This window comes from Amblyraja radiata, chromosome 32 (genome assembly GCF_010909765.2).
Source record: "Amblyraja radiata isolate CabotCenter1 chromosome 32, sAmbRad1.1.pri, whole genome shotgun sequence".
NCBI classification, from domain to species: domain Eukaryota; kingdom Metazoa; phylum Chordata; class Chondrichthyes; order Rajiformes; family Rajidae; genus Amblyraja; species Amblyraja radiata.
This window is the reverse complement of record NC_045987.1, coordinates 28,791,377-28,805,503: the sequence shown is the minus strand read 5'-3', so window position 1 is coordinate 28,805,503 and position 14,127 is coordinate 28,791,377. Positions and strand designations below refer to the sequence as shown.

The window sequence follows — 14,127 nt, the reverse complement described above, 5'->3', positions numbered from 1 at the left end:
TGGAATGGCAGAGTAGACGATGGGCTGAATGGCCTAATTCTGCTATAATCACTTATGAACATAAATTGTATCATTGTAAATTGTCCCTAGTGTGTGTAGGATAGTGTTAGTGTGCGGGGATTGTTGGTCGGCATGCACTCGATGAGCTGAAGAGCCTGTTTACTCACTGTATCTCCAAACTAAACGTTTAGTGCAAGATAAAGTCGGATCAAAGATAGACCAAGGGTCTCCAATGAGGTAGGTCGTTGCTCAGGAGTGGTCTCCAATTGTGGGCAGGGGGGTGTGGAGCGGTGGTAAGACTGTGGCTGGCCCGAATGGTGCACAGGTCTGGTGTTGCCTCAACTCCTGCAGCTGTGCTCCACACTGGGGTTCAGCAGGTAACACACCTGTCATCAGGCACCACACCTGAAGGTTGACGCACCTTCATGCGGGCTACAGATCTGGAGGTCAAGGCAGATAAAGAGCGGTGTTGGAGCTGAGGAATTAACTCAAGCTTTGGCGTGTGGTTTCAGGTGCTGGATGTGGGCAGCTCTCTGCAGCAGGCCATCCATGCAGCAGAAAGCATGAAATGGACAACACACAACATGGTGAAGACCCTGGCGTCCGATCTACACAAGGCCAGAGCCACCTGACCAGATCCATCCAGCAGACGGCCACTGTATCTGTAGCTCTGAGTCCTAGCCCTGTTTAGCTCAAGATCCTCAACCACACAACCTTTGGCACCACTTCTCTGATTGACTTCCGTTTGATTTGATGATATTGGTTGAAAACTCCCCTCAAGAAGCAGCACCTGACAGACAAATACCTCCTGGCTCCTGGATTGTCTCTCGCAATGAATGATGGTTAAACACCCTGTGGTACAAACTCACCCTCTCCCATCAGTGTTAGTGATCATGGGGGGATCCCTCACTGAATCACAGAGAGATGGGCAACTTCTGACACCGACAAACAAGGCTACAAGGTCTTGCTGGCGTGGGGGTCACTGATTTCATGGCCTTACAATGTCTCATAATAAGCACACTGGTTGCAGTGATAACAATGAGGCTTGCCTTCTGTACCAGCACGTTTTGCAACAGCATCTCAATGACTTTGGTGATGCGTTTCACACAGGGCTGCCTGAGAACAAGGAGGTGGGAGACTCACCAAGTGCTCCATGCTGTTAGACTGCTCCCCGCCACTAACCTCCATGAGGCTGGGCACAAAGTATCTCTCTACATGCAGGGAGCAGTGCTGCAGCTGTCCACACACATCTCATGTCAAACTTGGTCAAAGGCTTGAGTTCATCGCACAGGTAGCTCAAACGCTTGCAGTTTTAAATGATACAATATGGGATCTCCTGTTACCTCAAGTGCCACGTTAGTATATTAAATACAAGCCAGTACGTTAAACCTTGCAGAATCCTTGATTGGAATGATCCTAAAAGCAAACTTGCACTGAAACACCAGCATTCTCAGCACTGGCTCATTATTTGACCGTGTCTCACATACGGACTGTTGTACACTTCTGCATCAGCCAGCTCACTTCTGGAACTCAAGCCAGCATGTAGCATTTATATTAACAAAGACTTCATCCCATTCTAGCCCCTGACCAGATCATTTTAGTGATTGGCTTATTCTGGATACTTGTTACATTTTGGACCAAAATCAATACAAGTTGGCAGCAACAGGTCTATTCCAGGGTGGTCCACGGGTATCTGATGAAGATATCTAAGGAGAAGCCCAACTTTGCTGATTTGCTGGGACCAATAGTTTGCCGCATCAGCAGACATTGGATCCCTGAGAGGGGTCCACAAAGAAAGATCACTGTTGTATCCACAGACCTGAATGTTAGACACCTCACTTGGGTTGGAAGGAACTGCAGATGCTGGTTTACACCAAAGATAGACACAAAACGCTGGAGGTACTCAGCGGGACAGGCAGTATCACTGGATAGAAAGAATGGGCCACGTTTCGGGTCGAGACCCTTCTTCAGACTCTCCAGCATTTTGTGTTGGGTTGGGTTTGTTTTCTGAATGGGACGGAGGCTTTTACTTCTGACCAGACAAACTTCCTGCAACTTGACTTCAATCAGCATTTGAATGACATTAAAGTCAAACTACTTCTACTGTGACTCAACCAAGAGAATTAAGCAAGTTGTAGATTTACTTTTTGACTACAATTGTTAGATCTTCAGAAGTTGGTTCATCTGACATCATTGCGTTATCCTTTGATGATCAGTTTCTAGACTTATGTCTCGGGAGTTCTCACAGTGCACAGACAAACTCTGTGAATAGAAGCAATCCTGAATGGCTGACATTGATGGGATTGCCAACAAGTTAAACGCTGCACAATCCTGTGACGTTCTAGTTAACACCAAATTAGCAAATCTGTCAAAAATTATTCCTAGGCATCGAAGCAAGTTTCTGTGGTTTCAACGGCTCCAGGCCTTTCCAAAACTCTTTTACACAATTTCCTTGCCACTTTTACAGAATAAACTAGAAGAACAAACTATACATTATATACTAGAAGACACAAAATGTTGGGGTAACTCAGCAGAACAGGCAGCATCTCTTGGGGAGAAAAACTGGGTGACATTTCAGGTCGAGACCCTTCTTCAGACCCGACCGGAAACGTCGCCCAGAGTTGCTGCCTGAGTTACTCCAGCATTTTGTGTTTATCTTCAGTGTAAACCAGCATCTGCAGTTCCTTCCTACACATTATATACTAGGGCCTTGCACCACTGAGAATTGGTTCTGGGACATAAGGAAAGAAGAGATACGCACAGAGAAATGTTCTGAGAAGCATTGATGTTTTACAGGGGATTGTCTGTAGTGTGATAACTGAATAATGTTCTAAAGGGCCTGAAATGGAATAATTGAGTTTTGCACGAGCTGAGAGCCAGCGCTGTTCGGCATTGTGTAGTCAAACCTGTTTGTTCACTTCTGCTAAATGTTCTGTGCACTCAGCAGTTTTGTTTTACAGCTTTCATGTGTACAATATAGTTGACCACTCTATCAGTCAACTAATTCATTGATGCCAGTCCATGATGTTGAAGGGAATTTCAGTGAGATTTTCTGAATCCTCAGCGTGGCTGCAAGCACAGACTGTGGACCGAGGATGCCATGGACTGCGTGATCATCTTTGCCGTGCATCTTAGAGATGCAGTCTGTTGACGTCCATACTACAAGGGGACGTTACCACGGCAACTAAGCATCATTTAACTTATTTTGTGTATTTCGGTTACAAGTGACTGAACAGATAATTAATGAATCATTCCCAGCACTGACTCCTTTTTCTGTGAACCCATTTGTGAACCCATTTCTTAATATGCATCACCTTTAATGCAATGTTTTAAGAAACAAAGCAGCTTTTACAACTCAAAGACTAAGAAAAAGAGCAGCTGGTTTATCCAGCTCCCCACACCATCAAAACGGAGGCAGCATCATTTCTAATCCCACACTTCTCCCTGAGTCACTGGCAGCAGCAAGTAAAATATAAACTCTGGAAAATTAATCTTCCTTTATGTGATGGAAACCAGTGAGGAGGTCACACAGATACCGTATCATCAATGTCAGATCTGAGCTTGTTCAGGATTTGGTACGGATCCCTCCTCAACTATAACCATTGCTGCAAGAATACCCATGTTTTTCATGCAGATTTGCATAACAAAGTATTTTTCATGCACTCCGACAGGTCCTCCTACAGGGCCTTTACGGATAACTTTACAGATATAAAAATAGGTGGCAGTGTTCATCAGTTGGTCAATGGACAGAGCAATGACGGATGGAATTTAATCCTGGTAAATTGAAGAGGATGCACCTTGGCAGGACTAATAATGTAGGGTGCAGGCGGATATGAAGGAACCTTGGTTTAAGAGTCCAATAATTTCTTAAGGTGGCATCAAGATGGTTAAAAAAAGCCATACAGGATATTTGTTTTTATTAGCCAGGGCATAGAATAGCTTTTCTGGCTTAAGCCCTCCCTTCACCACCTCCAGTTTAAATTCCATTTGGAATATTTTGGAGGACCAAGAAACCAAGAACAAGAAGGGCAGCACGGTGACGCAGCGGTAGAACTGGCTGCATAGACAGTGCCAGACACGGGTTCAATCCTGACCACGGGTGCTTGTTTGTACAGAATTTGTATGTTCTCCCTGTGACCGTGTGGGTTTTCTCCGGGTGCTCTGGTTCCCCCCACATTCCAAAGACGAACAGGTTTATAGGCTAATTGGCTTTGGTGAAAAAAATTGTAAATGATTCCTCGTGTGTAGGATAGTGCTAGTGTCCGGGGATCACAGGTTGGCACGGATATCTGTGGACCGAAGGGCCTGTTTCCGCACTGTATCTCTAGAGTCTAAAGGTAGATTTGTTTTTTTTGGTACTTCTATAAAGCTCTGCACTATTTAGTTTCTCAAAGGTTGCTGCTTGCTCCTTTACATTGGACCAAGATCAAACATCGCTGTGCTGGACCTCCTCTCTGGCCATTGATGCTCTTCTGTCTTTTCAATAATAAAACTCAACTTTAGGGAAGTTCTCATCCTCATTAATGACTATTTGAACATGTTCACAGATTTGTTTTACAGAATAATCCTGAAATATGACTTTCTTATTAGATTATTTTTTTACAATGAAGACAAAAAATAAAGAATGATAACTTGTAAGGGATAGTTTTACAAAATATTTATAATAATTTTTGTAGTAACTGCAACGTGGTAGAATTTAGAAACCTGAGAATTTCTACTGTTTTTATGAATTATATTTTTCATTGGAATAAATTGATCTTCTGCATCATGTGCTGTTTATTGCAATTTCTATGTTACTTTCAAGTCGTGAAGAGAGTTTATTGTCACTTGCACCAATGTACAGTGAAAAGCTTTTGTTGAGCAGAGAGACAGTACATGATCACCACCAAGTCGTCCACAGAACAGCATTTAGTGACCATCCCCTAGTACGATATGATAGAACTTTATTGATCCCCGGAGGAAAATTGATCTGCCAACAGCCATAAAACACAAAATACATGAAACATGAAATTAAAGTGACAAGTGGAAAGTCCAATATTGGGGATGTGCAAAGATTGGGAGAGGGGAGGGGGGGGCGGGGGGGGGGGGTGGGGGGGTATGGGGAAGGGGAGGAGTTCTACAGTTACATAGCCACAGGGAAAGAGGATCTCTTGTGGTGTTCTGTCCTTGCTGCACTTGGAATTTGTGGAATTCCCTGCCACAGAGGGCAGTGGAGGCCAAGTCACTGGATGGATTTAAGAGAGAGTTAGATAGAGCTCCAGGGGCTAGTGGAGTCAAGGGATATGGGGAGAAGGCAGGCATGGGTTATTGATTGAGGACGATCAGTCAAGATCACAATGAATGGCTCGAAGGGCCGAATGGCCTCCTCCTGCACCTGCTTTCTATGATGGAACCAGTCTGTTGCTGAAGATACTCCTCAGGTTGACCAGTGTGTCATGGAGGAGGTGTGCTGTATTGTCCAGTATGGTCCGCAGTTTGAGGAACATCCTCCCCTCCAAGACCACCTCCCATGAATCCAACTCCGCCCCCAGGACAGACCCAGCCTTCCTTATGAGTTTGTTGATCTAATTGGAGTCCGCAGCCTTCGCCCTGCTGCCCCAGCACACGGCAGTGAAGAAGATGGCACTGGCTACCACCAATTGGTAGAACATCTGCAGCATCTCACTGCAGACATTGATGGAGCGGAGTCTTGGAGACAGAGGTGTTACTCTCCTCCTAAAGTCCACCACTAACTCCTTCCTGTCTTTCCTGTGTTGAGCTGCAGGTGATTCAGCCCACACCACTCTACAAAGTCATTGACTACACCTCTGTATTCAGCTTCCCTCCCCTCACTGATGTAGCCCACAATCAAAGATCATAGAGATCTTTGCCCACAATTGCAGAGTCATCTGAAAACTTCTGTAAGTGGCAGGAGTCGGAATTGTATCTGAAATCCAAGGTGTAGATGGTGAATAGGAAGGGAGAGAGGACAGTCCCCTGTGGGGCCCCTGTGTTGCTCACCACCATGTCCGAGACGCAGTTCTGTAGCCTGACATATTGTGATCGTCCAGTCAGGTAGTTAGTGATCCATGGAGCATCCACCCACATCTTCATCATTGCTCCCTAGCAGTGCAGGCCGGATGGTGTTAAAAGCGGTGTAGAAGTCAGAAATTGACCTTGTTGCTGGTGCTGAGACACGTCTGTGGGTGAAGGAGCTGGAGGTTGGCTGATTCCCTGTTGCACACCCAGCAATGACAGGAGGTCGGCAATAGCGTTCAGGGGAGTGTCGGCAGGGAGCGCTGTTCCCACGGCTCTACTGGTACGTTGCAGGATTGGGAGGTGTTTCAGGAGGATAACTGAGTAACCAGTGAGCCTAACGTCTGTGGTCGGTTAGTTATGGGAGAGGATTCTGAGTGATATGATATATATGCATTTGTATACCCAAGGGCTGATTAGGGATAGTCAGCATGGATTTTGTATGTGGGAGATCGGGCCTTACCAATCTGAGTTTTTTGAAGTAACAAAAAGGTTGATGAAGTTTTGGGCTGGATACGTTGACAATATGGATGTCACCAAGGCATTTGACAAGGTTCTGCATAGTAGGCTGCTCTGGAAGGTTAGATCGCATGGGATCCAAGGAAAGATAGCCGACTGGATAGAAATTTGGCTTAATGGAAGCAGAGGGTGATGGTGGAAGGTTGTTCTATGGACTGGAGGCCTGCGATCAGTGATGTGCCTTAGGGTTCAGTGCTGAGACCATTGCTTTTGTGCTTTATTTCAATGATTTTAATGAAAATGTACAAGGCACTAATTAGTAGCTTCCCAGATTATCCTAAAGTGGGTGGTATTGTAGCTAGTGAATATAGTTATCAAAGATGACAGCAAGGTCTTTGCAGCTGGGCCTGTGGGCTGTGGGATGGGTAATGGCATTTAATGACACCACCTGTACACTAGTTCCATCCCACACAATAGGAGACATTTACAGAAGTCAATTAACCTACAAACCTGCGCGTTTTTGTGGGAGGAAAACGGAGCACCTGGAGAAAACTCACACACTCACAGGGAGAATGTACAGACTGCATATAGACAGCACCAGTAGTTAGGATCGAACCCGGGCCTCTCCTATTTCGATATATTCCCAAAAGACCCTGTCCGATCCAATCGATCTAAACCTTGCATGCACTTCCTTTTTCTTTTTGACCCAATTTACAAACTCTTTGCTCAGCGAAGCGTCCCTTACTTTGCCATCCTCATCCCTCTTTACTGGAACAACTGGAGTTGCATCAAGTGTCCCACGTGGCAGATGTGGCCTTCCCCAATAACAACTGCTCGCAGTTCCCTCCAGAGCCCCTGTCTTATAACACTGTCAACTTAGTGCCTTCCCACAAGGTCCAGACTTACAACTTAGTGCCTTCCCACAAGGCTCAGACTAACTCCCTTCAAACAATCTTAAAACTTGTGGAGTTGTGATTGCTATCCTCAAAATGCTCTCCAACTGAAACACAGGCCTTCACGTTGCAACCAGACTATAATGTCCTGGATTATCTCCACCGCTACTTAAACAAAGGAACATTGGTTACTCTACAGAACCTTACCTGTGACTAGAGAGGATGTAGAGATATTCAGCAAGGTTCCTGGAAACAGTTCTCTTGCCTCTTTCAATAAAATGGGGTAGATACCATCGTTTAGTTCAGAGATACAGCATGGCAACGGCACATTCAGCCCACCGAGTATGTGCCGACCATCAATCATCTGTTCACACCAGTTCTATGTAATCCCACTTTCACATCCACTCCCTACACATTAGGGGCGATTTACAGAGGGCCAATTAACCTACAAAAGCCTGTATATCTTTGGAGTGTGGGAGGAAACCAGAGCATCCAGAGGAAACCCACGCGGTCACAGGGAGAACGTACAAACCCCACCCAGACAGCACACGTAGTCAGGATCGAACCTGCATCTCTGGCGCTGTGAGGCAGCAGCTCTACCCGCTGCACCACTGTGCCACCCCCGATGATTTGTTCCAGACCAACGAATGGGCTCAAGAAAAAGCGAACAATTCTATTTTGTATAAGAAAGAACTGCAGATGCTGGAAAAATCAAAGGTAGACAAAAATGCTGGAGAAACTCAGTGGGTGAGGCAGCATCTATGGAGCGAAGGAATAGGTGACGTTTGGGGTCAAGACCTTTCTTTAGACTGATTTTGTAATTTATTTTGTTAATTTATTAATTCTATTTTGTAAATTGTTTGTGAAGTTTCACACTTTAGCAAATGCTAATACTCTATAACATTAAATGTGAATGTAAAGGCTGGCCTCAAGAAACAGTGTTTTAACTATTTTACTATTCTACAGTTTTAAATGTATCTTACATCCAAATCAATTTTTAACGTCCATCCTTTATCTTGTTGTTTTGTTATCGTTACACCGGCAGATGGTATCAGCTTGAAGCTGCTGATGTTTATCTGGAAGGAGAATGATGAGAGGCTGATGCATTGTTGCATCTTGACTGGCATGCAATACATGCAGCATGCAGTGGGAGGAAGTGTGCACCACCACCTCCTGCAGCATGGTGAACCCTGGTAGACCTGTGGCATGGTGACATGATGCAGGTGGTTTCAGAGACCCTGGCTGTGAGGCTGTGTACTGCAGACAGGCCACTCTGTCAAAGCTGCAACAATGCAATGCTATAAGTTCCTCAAAGATAGACACAAAGTGCTGGAGTAACTCAGCGGGACAGGCAGCATCTCTGGAGCGAAGGAATGGGTGACGTTTTATGGTCGAGACCTTTCTTCAGACTGAGCTTCAGGAGAGAGGGAATGGAGATATGGAAGGGTACAAAGAGAATGTAAGGTTTGAAAATGACAGATCAAAGTAGACAATGATGATAAGGCCACATGGTCATGTGATAGGAGTCAAATTAGGCCATTCGGCCCGTCAAGTCTACTCCACCATTCATGGCTGATCTATCTCTCCCTCCTAACCCCATTCTCCTGCCTTCTCCCCATAACCTCTGACACCCGTACTAATCAAGAATCTATCTATCTCTGCCATAAATATATCCACTGACTTTGCCTCGACAGCCTTCTGTGGCAAAGAATTCCACAGATTCACCACCCTCTGACTAAGGGTTCGTTGTTAGCTGAGGGGAAGGTGATAAGGAGGCATACAAACAGTAAAATTAATCATGAGGACTAGTGGGAGAACTAAGGTGGGGGATGGATGGAGAGAGAGGGAAAGCAAGGATTAGTTGAAGTTAGAGAAATCAATATTGATATCACTGGGGTGTAAGCTGCCCAAGCGAAATATGAGGTGCTGTTCCTCCAATTTGTGCTGGGCCTCCCTCTGACAAAGTCCTTCATTCTGTGAGGCAGCTCAGTTATTCAGCAAACCAGGAGTGATACAACATCAAATAAATCTGCAAGCAATATTATCAGATTCCATTTATTTGTCCGTTCAGTTTCAGTACACTTTGTGCTTGCACACACTGAATGAAGAATCTGATTCATTTGTAAAGGAATGTGGGTTCAAGGCAGACTAAATTCTCAGATAAATAACTTCAATATAAATATGACTTAACACAGATCTTATACAATGGCAAAATAAGCGTTTTGCATCACAAAGCAGTCAGTGCACCATGCAGCCTTTGCTCAGGTCAATGAACCAGCAGAGACTGGAAGGTAATTTGCCTTTCAACAAATGGAAGATGCAGCAATGCCTGGAGGTAATACCTCCTCAATAAACCACAAGCCAGCGTCACGCAACAACACAAACACAGGGCACGGACACTCAGAAATGAAAGGAGCTACTTGACATTGTCACCAGTGGCCAGACTCTACGGGACCAGAGGGCGGGCACACATTACACATCTCAGTGACTTAGCTTCACCTTGATACTAACCAACAAAACGGCATCTTGCTAAATACAATACTGAAATAACATTGGTCCTTGTGCAAGCATGACTTTGACACCACATGGAAAAGAGGAACAATACTTCTCTTTGACAATTAGTGGAGGAATGAGTTCATCAGCTTTCATCCAAATGTCACCTTTCATCTGAAACCTCTCAATAATCTCGGATCAGTCTGAGATTTCAATAAATCTTGGTCCCAAGCAGATTGGGAAGAACTGGGGGAATGGGAGAATCAAGAATCACACTGAGTGTGACATTGGGCCGTGTTAGATAATCAAGCACATGTTCTTTAGTGACAGACACTGAATGAAAAACAGCCCATTCATAGTCCACCATTCTGTCGCTGCTGGCACAAGAATCACTGTTTGCTTATTATAGATTAACATCATGCAATTAGTTCCTCCACTAATGAAAATGTACACTAAATAAACAAACATAACTACATCGACACATCCTAGCAGTACTTAGAGCATCCGTATAAGATGTAGTAATTACAGTTTAATGCTGTTTAATTGTTTCAAAACGTTGCATCCATTGTTAAACAATTACGTTCACTAGCCTTATTTTTTTTAGCTCAATGCATACATGTTGAATTACAAAGATGCAACACCAAAACGTCACAGACAGTAACATTCTCCTTGCTGGGAAGGATAACATTTGGGTATAAGAGTGTGTGAGAGCCTTCACGTACGTACAGCTTCCGTCTTAGCTGCTGGCCTCCTCGTCTGGCTTATTCATTTTCTTTAGTGAGTTCAGTAACTTCTGGGGAGTGAGGACATGTGTCGACCCTGCGGTTATGAGACACAACAAACGTTACAAATGCGGAAATGCAGGTTACTATCATGAACTGAAATAGTGTGAATTTTAAACGCAAATTTTAAAATGCACCATCTCTCTCCGTGGTGGTACAGAATTTCAGCAACCCCTGACAACCACAAGTCTTTTTTAATATTTGCACACTAAGAATTGATGTGTGTAGAGAGGAAGTGCAGATGCTGGTGAAGATAGATACCAAATGCTGGGCAGGCAGCATCTCTGGAGAAAAGGAATAGGTGACGTTTCAGCTTGAGACCCTTCTTTAGACAGAGTCAGGGGAGAGGGAAACTAGAGATGAAAGGATACAAAGAGCAAGTAAGGTGTGAAATTGGAGGAACAGCACCTCATATTTTGCTTGGGGTAGTGTAACAACCCACTGGTATGAATATTGATTTCTCTAACTTCAAGCATTCCCTCCCTCTCCGCCTCTCCCCCACTCAAGTCGTCCTGCCAGTTCCACTGTTCACATCCATATATCTCTTCGTTATCACCTCTTCCACAGCCAACAATGAACCATTGTGGGCTCCACCTTTCCTTGGTCATCGGTGCCAGCTCTGATTTATTCTGAACCTTCTCATGCCTCCAGTATTCATCTCCCCTGGACCGATACGTCACCTATCCATGTTCTCCAGAGATGCTGCCTGACCCGCTGAGTTACTCCACTTGAAATGACCATCCATGGCCACAAAGATGCCAGCGGCAATGTTCATGAGTTCATAAGTTCGTACGTTCTAGGAGTAGAATTATGCCATTTGGCCCATCGAGTCTACTCCGCCATTCACTCACGGCTGATCTATCTTTCCCTCTCAACCCCATTTTCCCGCTTTCTCCCCATATCCCCAGACTCCCCTAATCGTCAAGAATCTATCAATCTCTGTCTTAATGTTATCCATTGTCGGCCTCCACATTCCTCTGTGGCAATGAATCCTACAGATTCACCACCCTTTAACTAAAGAAATTCCTCCTCATCTACTTTCTAAAAGAGCGCCCATTAATTCTGAGGCTGTGACCTCTGGTCCTAGACTCTCCCAACAGTGGAAACATTCTTTCCACATCCACTCTATCTATACCTTTCATTATTCTGTAAGTTTCAATGAGGTCCCCCTCAACCTTCTAAACTCCGGCGAGTAGCGGCCCAGTGCCGTCAAACGCTCATCATATGCTAACCCACTCATTCCTGGAATCATTCTTGTAAACCTCCTCTGGATCCTCTCCAGAGCCAGCACATCCTTCCTCAGATATGGGGCCCAAATTTGCTCGCAATTCCCAATGAGCTGGAAGTGATTGATTGGACAGTCTTTAGCGGATTTTATGTTTCCAATCTCTGCACAACTGGCAGTGAGGTTATCGAGATCTAGGGGCTGCTGATCACCACATTATTGACAAAGAACAAGACGAGGAGATATTGCACTTTAATCTTTGCCCAGCTTGACTATCTGCTTGTCTTACAGAGAGAAGGTCAACTGAAGGTTCTAGAAGCTGCAACGGGCTACGTTTCATTAGAAATCTTTTCGCCGCAGATTGTTTCTTTTAACTATAAGGAAGATCTTTTTAAATAAAGAACTTGTGTTATTAACCCTTTGAGTTGCATTTCTCTGCAGAAAATGTCGTTTGTGAAACTTATTTTGAGTAATTTTTTACATTCGAACTGAACAGATGGGACCAAAGTTTCTATTTAGTGGGTGAGAAAAATGCTTGAAAAAACGTTAACTCTGTTCAAAGGGTTGAGTGGAAAACTCAGAATAGCAAAACGCATCATCATTTCTCAAATTAATATTGAAGAGCTTTTGCTTACAGTGGTACAAGTTCATTAGTCAAAAAGATGTGGTTTTAAGAATGCGGTTGTGAAAGAAACATTTCAGTAAACAAAGAAAACCCTTCGAAAGAGAAGAGTTTCTTCTTGGAGTCTTTACTTTTCATTGGCAACGTTCACTCCTCTTTGGGAGCCTGATCCTCAAAGGTGACCCTAGTGGACTCCCTGAAGTCCGGGTGCCTCAAGTCCATGAGGAATTTTGTTGGAGTTAAAATGTGGGTGGAACCTGTGAGAGAACAAAGGCTGGCTAGCACGCTGATTAATGCCTACGTTAGCCTCGGGAGGGGAACTCAAGTGGGTAAAACACATGCAAACTGACACCGAGCAGGAGCCACATCCCCACCGGGTAAAGTTGAAGCAACTGTGCTCTGCTAGAAGACCTCAGCTCACCAGCCGAGGCTTCAGAGCAGATAACCCAGAGACAAGGAAGGACCCAAATAATCTGGTACAAAGGCAAAGAATAACCACTGCTAGAAACATAAGAAAAGAATGGTGTTCAAAGAACAGGCTAAAACGCGGCCCAACACCAACCAATAACAATAAGCTCAGGAATGACCATTCCAGAGGAAAGCACAACATATGGACAGCAAGATACAAGCGGATGTACAAGGCATTAAGGCAGAGCTTATTTGATCATCCAAAGGTTCAAACACAACACAAAGCAGAATGAAAAGCCGTGGTTAATTTGATTAAAATGAAGCAAAAAATGAGAAGTTGACTTAAACTAACTTACCACAGTTAATAAAGGGATGGTTGCTTCTTCATGATACTTACCTATTAGCACCTCCCACTTCCCATTGGCTTGTGTCACCTCATAAGCACAGCGCATCTCAGAGAACGAGGTGCCTCCGATCACAAAGACGATGAGCCGGGGGCCTGTTCTGTACTCTCCGGGGGTTTTGTTCTTATGCCAATGGCCATAGCGGGCACTGCTCAAAAAAACGGTGCACAATCATTAGTTTAGTTTAGTTTAGTTTAGAGATACAGCACGGAAACAGGCCCTTCAGCCCACTGAGTACGCACCAACCGTTCTCGATTCTCGACTCTGTGCGTCTATCCGATCTATTCCTCTCATGATTTTATACACCTCTATAAGATCACCCCTCATCCTCCTGCCCCCCAAGGAATAAAGTCCTGGCCTGCTCAACCTCTCCCTGTAGCTCACACCCTCGAGTCCTGGCAACATCCTCGTAAAAAATTTCTGCGCCCTTTCCAGCTTGACAACATCTTTCCTATAACATGGTGCCCAGAACAGAACAAAATTCAGATCAGTCTGAAGAAGGGTCTCAACCCGAAACGTCGCCTATTCCTTCTCTCCATAGATGCTGCCTCACCCGCTGAGTTTCTCCAGCATTTTTTGTCTACCTTCGATTGTTCCAGCATCTGCAGTTCTTTCTTAAATAATACTCTAAATGCGGTCTCACCAACGCTCTCTCCTCTTTGTATTCTCACCACCTCTTTCTTGATGTCCGCAGTGTCTTCCTCCTTGACTTACAGTGTTCCCCTTATGATGACTACAAGGAGAGGGTCTCTGGGAAGTCAACTTAAGATATGTAAGGGTGCAAATGCTGGTGCTGGGATGGATGATAGGGCTGGTTACAGTTACA

The 14,127-nt window shown here is 44.6% G+C and overlaps 2 protein-coding genes across 3 annotated transcripts in view; one reads left to right on the top strand and one right to left on the bottom strand.

The window, feature by feature from the left end:
• Nucleotides 1–3,356, top strand: part of akna (AT-hook transcription factor) — a 102,669-nt gene extending 99,313 nt beyond the window's left edge. The window contains exon 23 of the mRNA XM_033049215.1: nucleotides 513–3,356. Coding sequence (XP_032905106.1) covers nucleotides 513–632 — 120 coding nt within the window. The 3' untranslated portion in view covers nucleotides 633–3,356. The remainder of the gene's footprint in view (nucleotides 1–512) is intronic.
• A 6,050-nt stretch (nucleotides 3,357–9,406) lies between these two features.
• Nucleotides 9,407–14,127, bottom strand: part of stxbp1 (syntaxin binding protein 1) — a 108,403-nt gene continuing 103,682 nt past the window's right edge. Inside the window, exons 19-21 of one of the 2 annotated variants that reach the window (XM_033049373.1) lie at nucleotides 13,295–13,449; nucleotides 12,621–12,746; nucleotides 9,407–10,679 (exon numbers count right to left, since the gene is read on the bottom strand). In XM_033049373.1, coding sequence (XP_032905264.1) covers nucleotides 12,637–12,746; nucleotides 13,295–13,449 — 265 coding nt within the window. In that variant the 3' untranslated portion in view covers nucleotides 9,407–10,679; nucleotides 12,621–12,636. The remainder of the gene's footprint in view (nucleotides 10,680–12,620; nucleotides 12,747–13,294; nucleotides 13,450–14,127) is intronic. The other variant, XM_033049374.1, reaches the window with a different exon arrangement.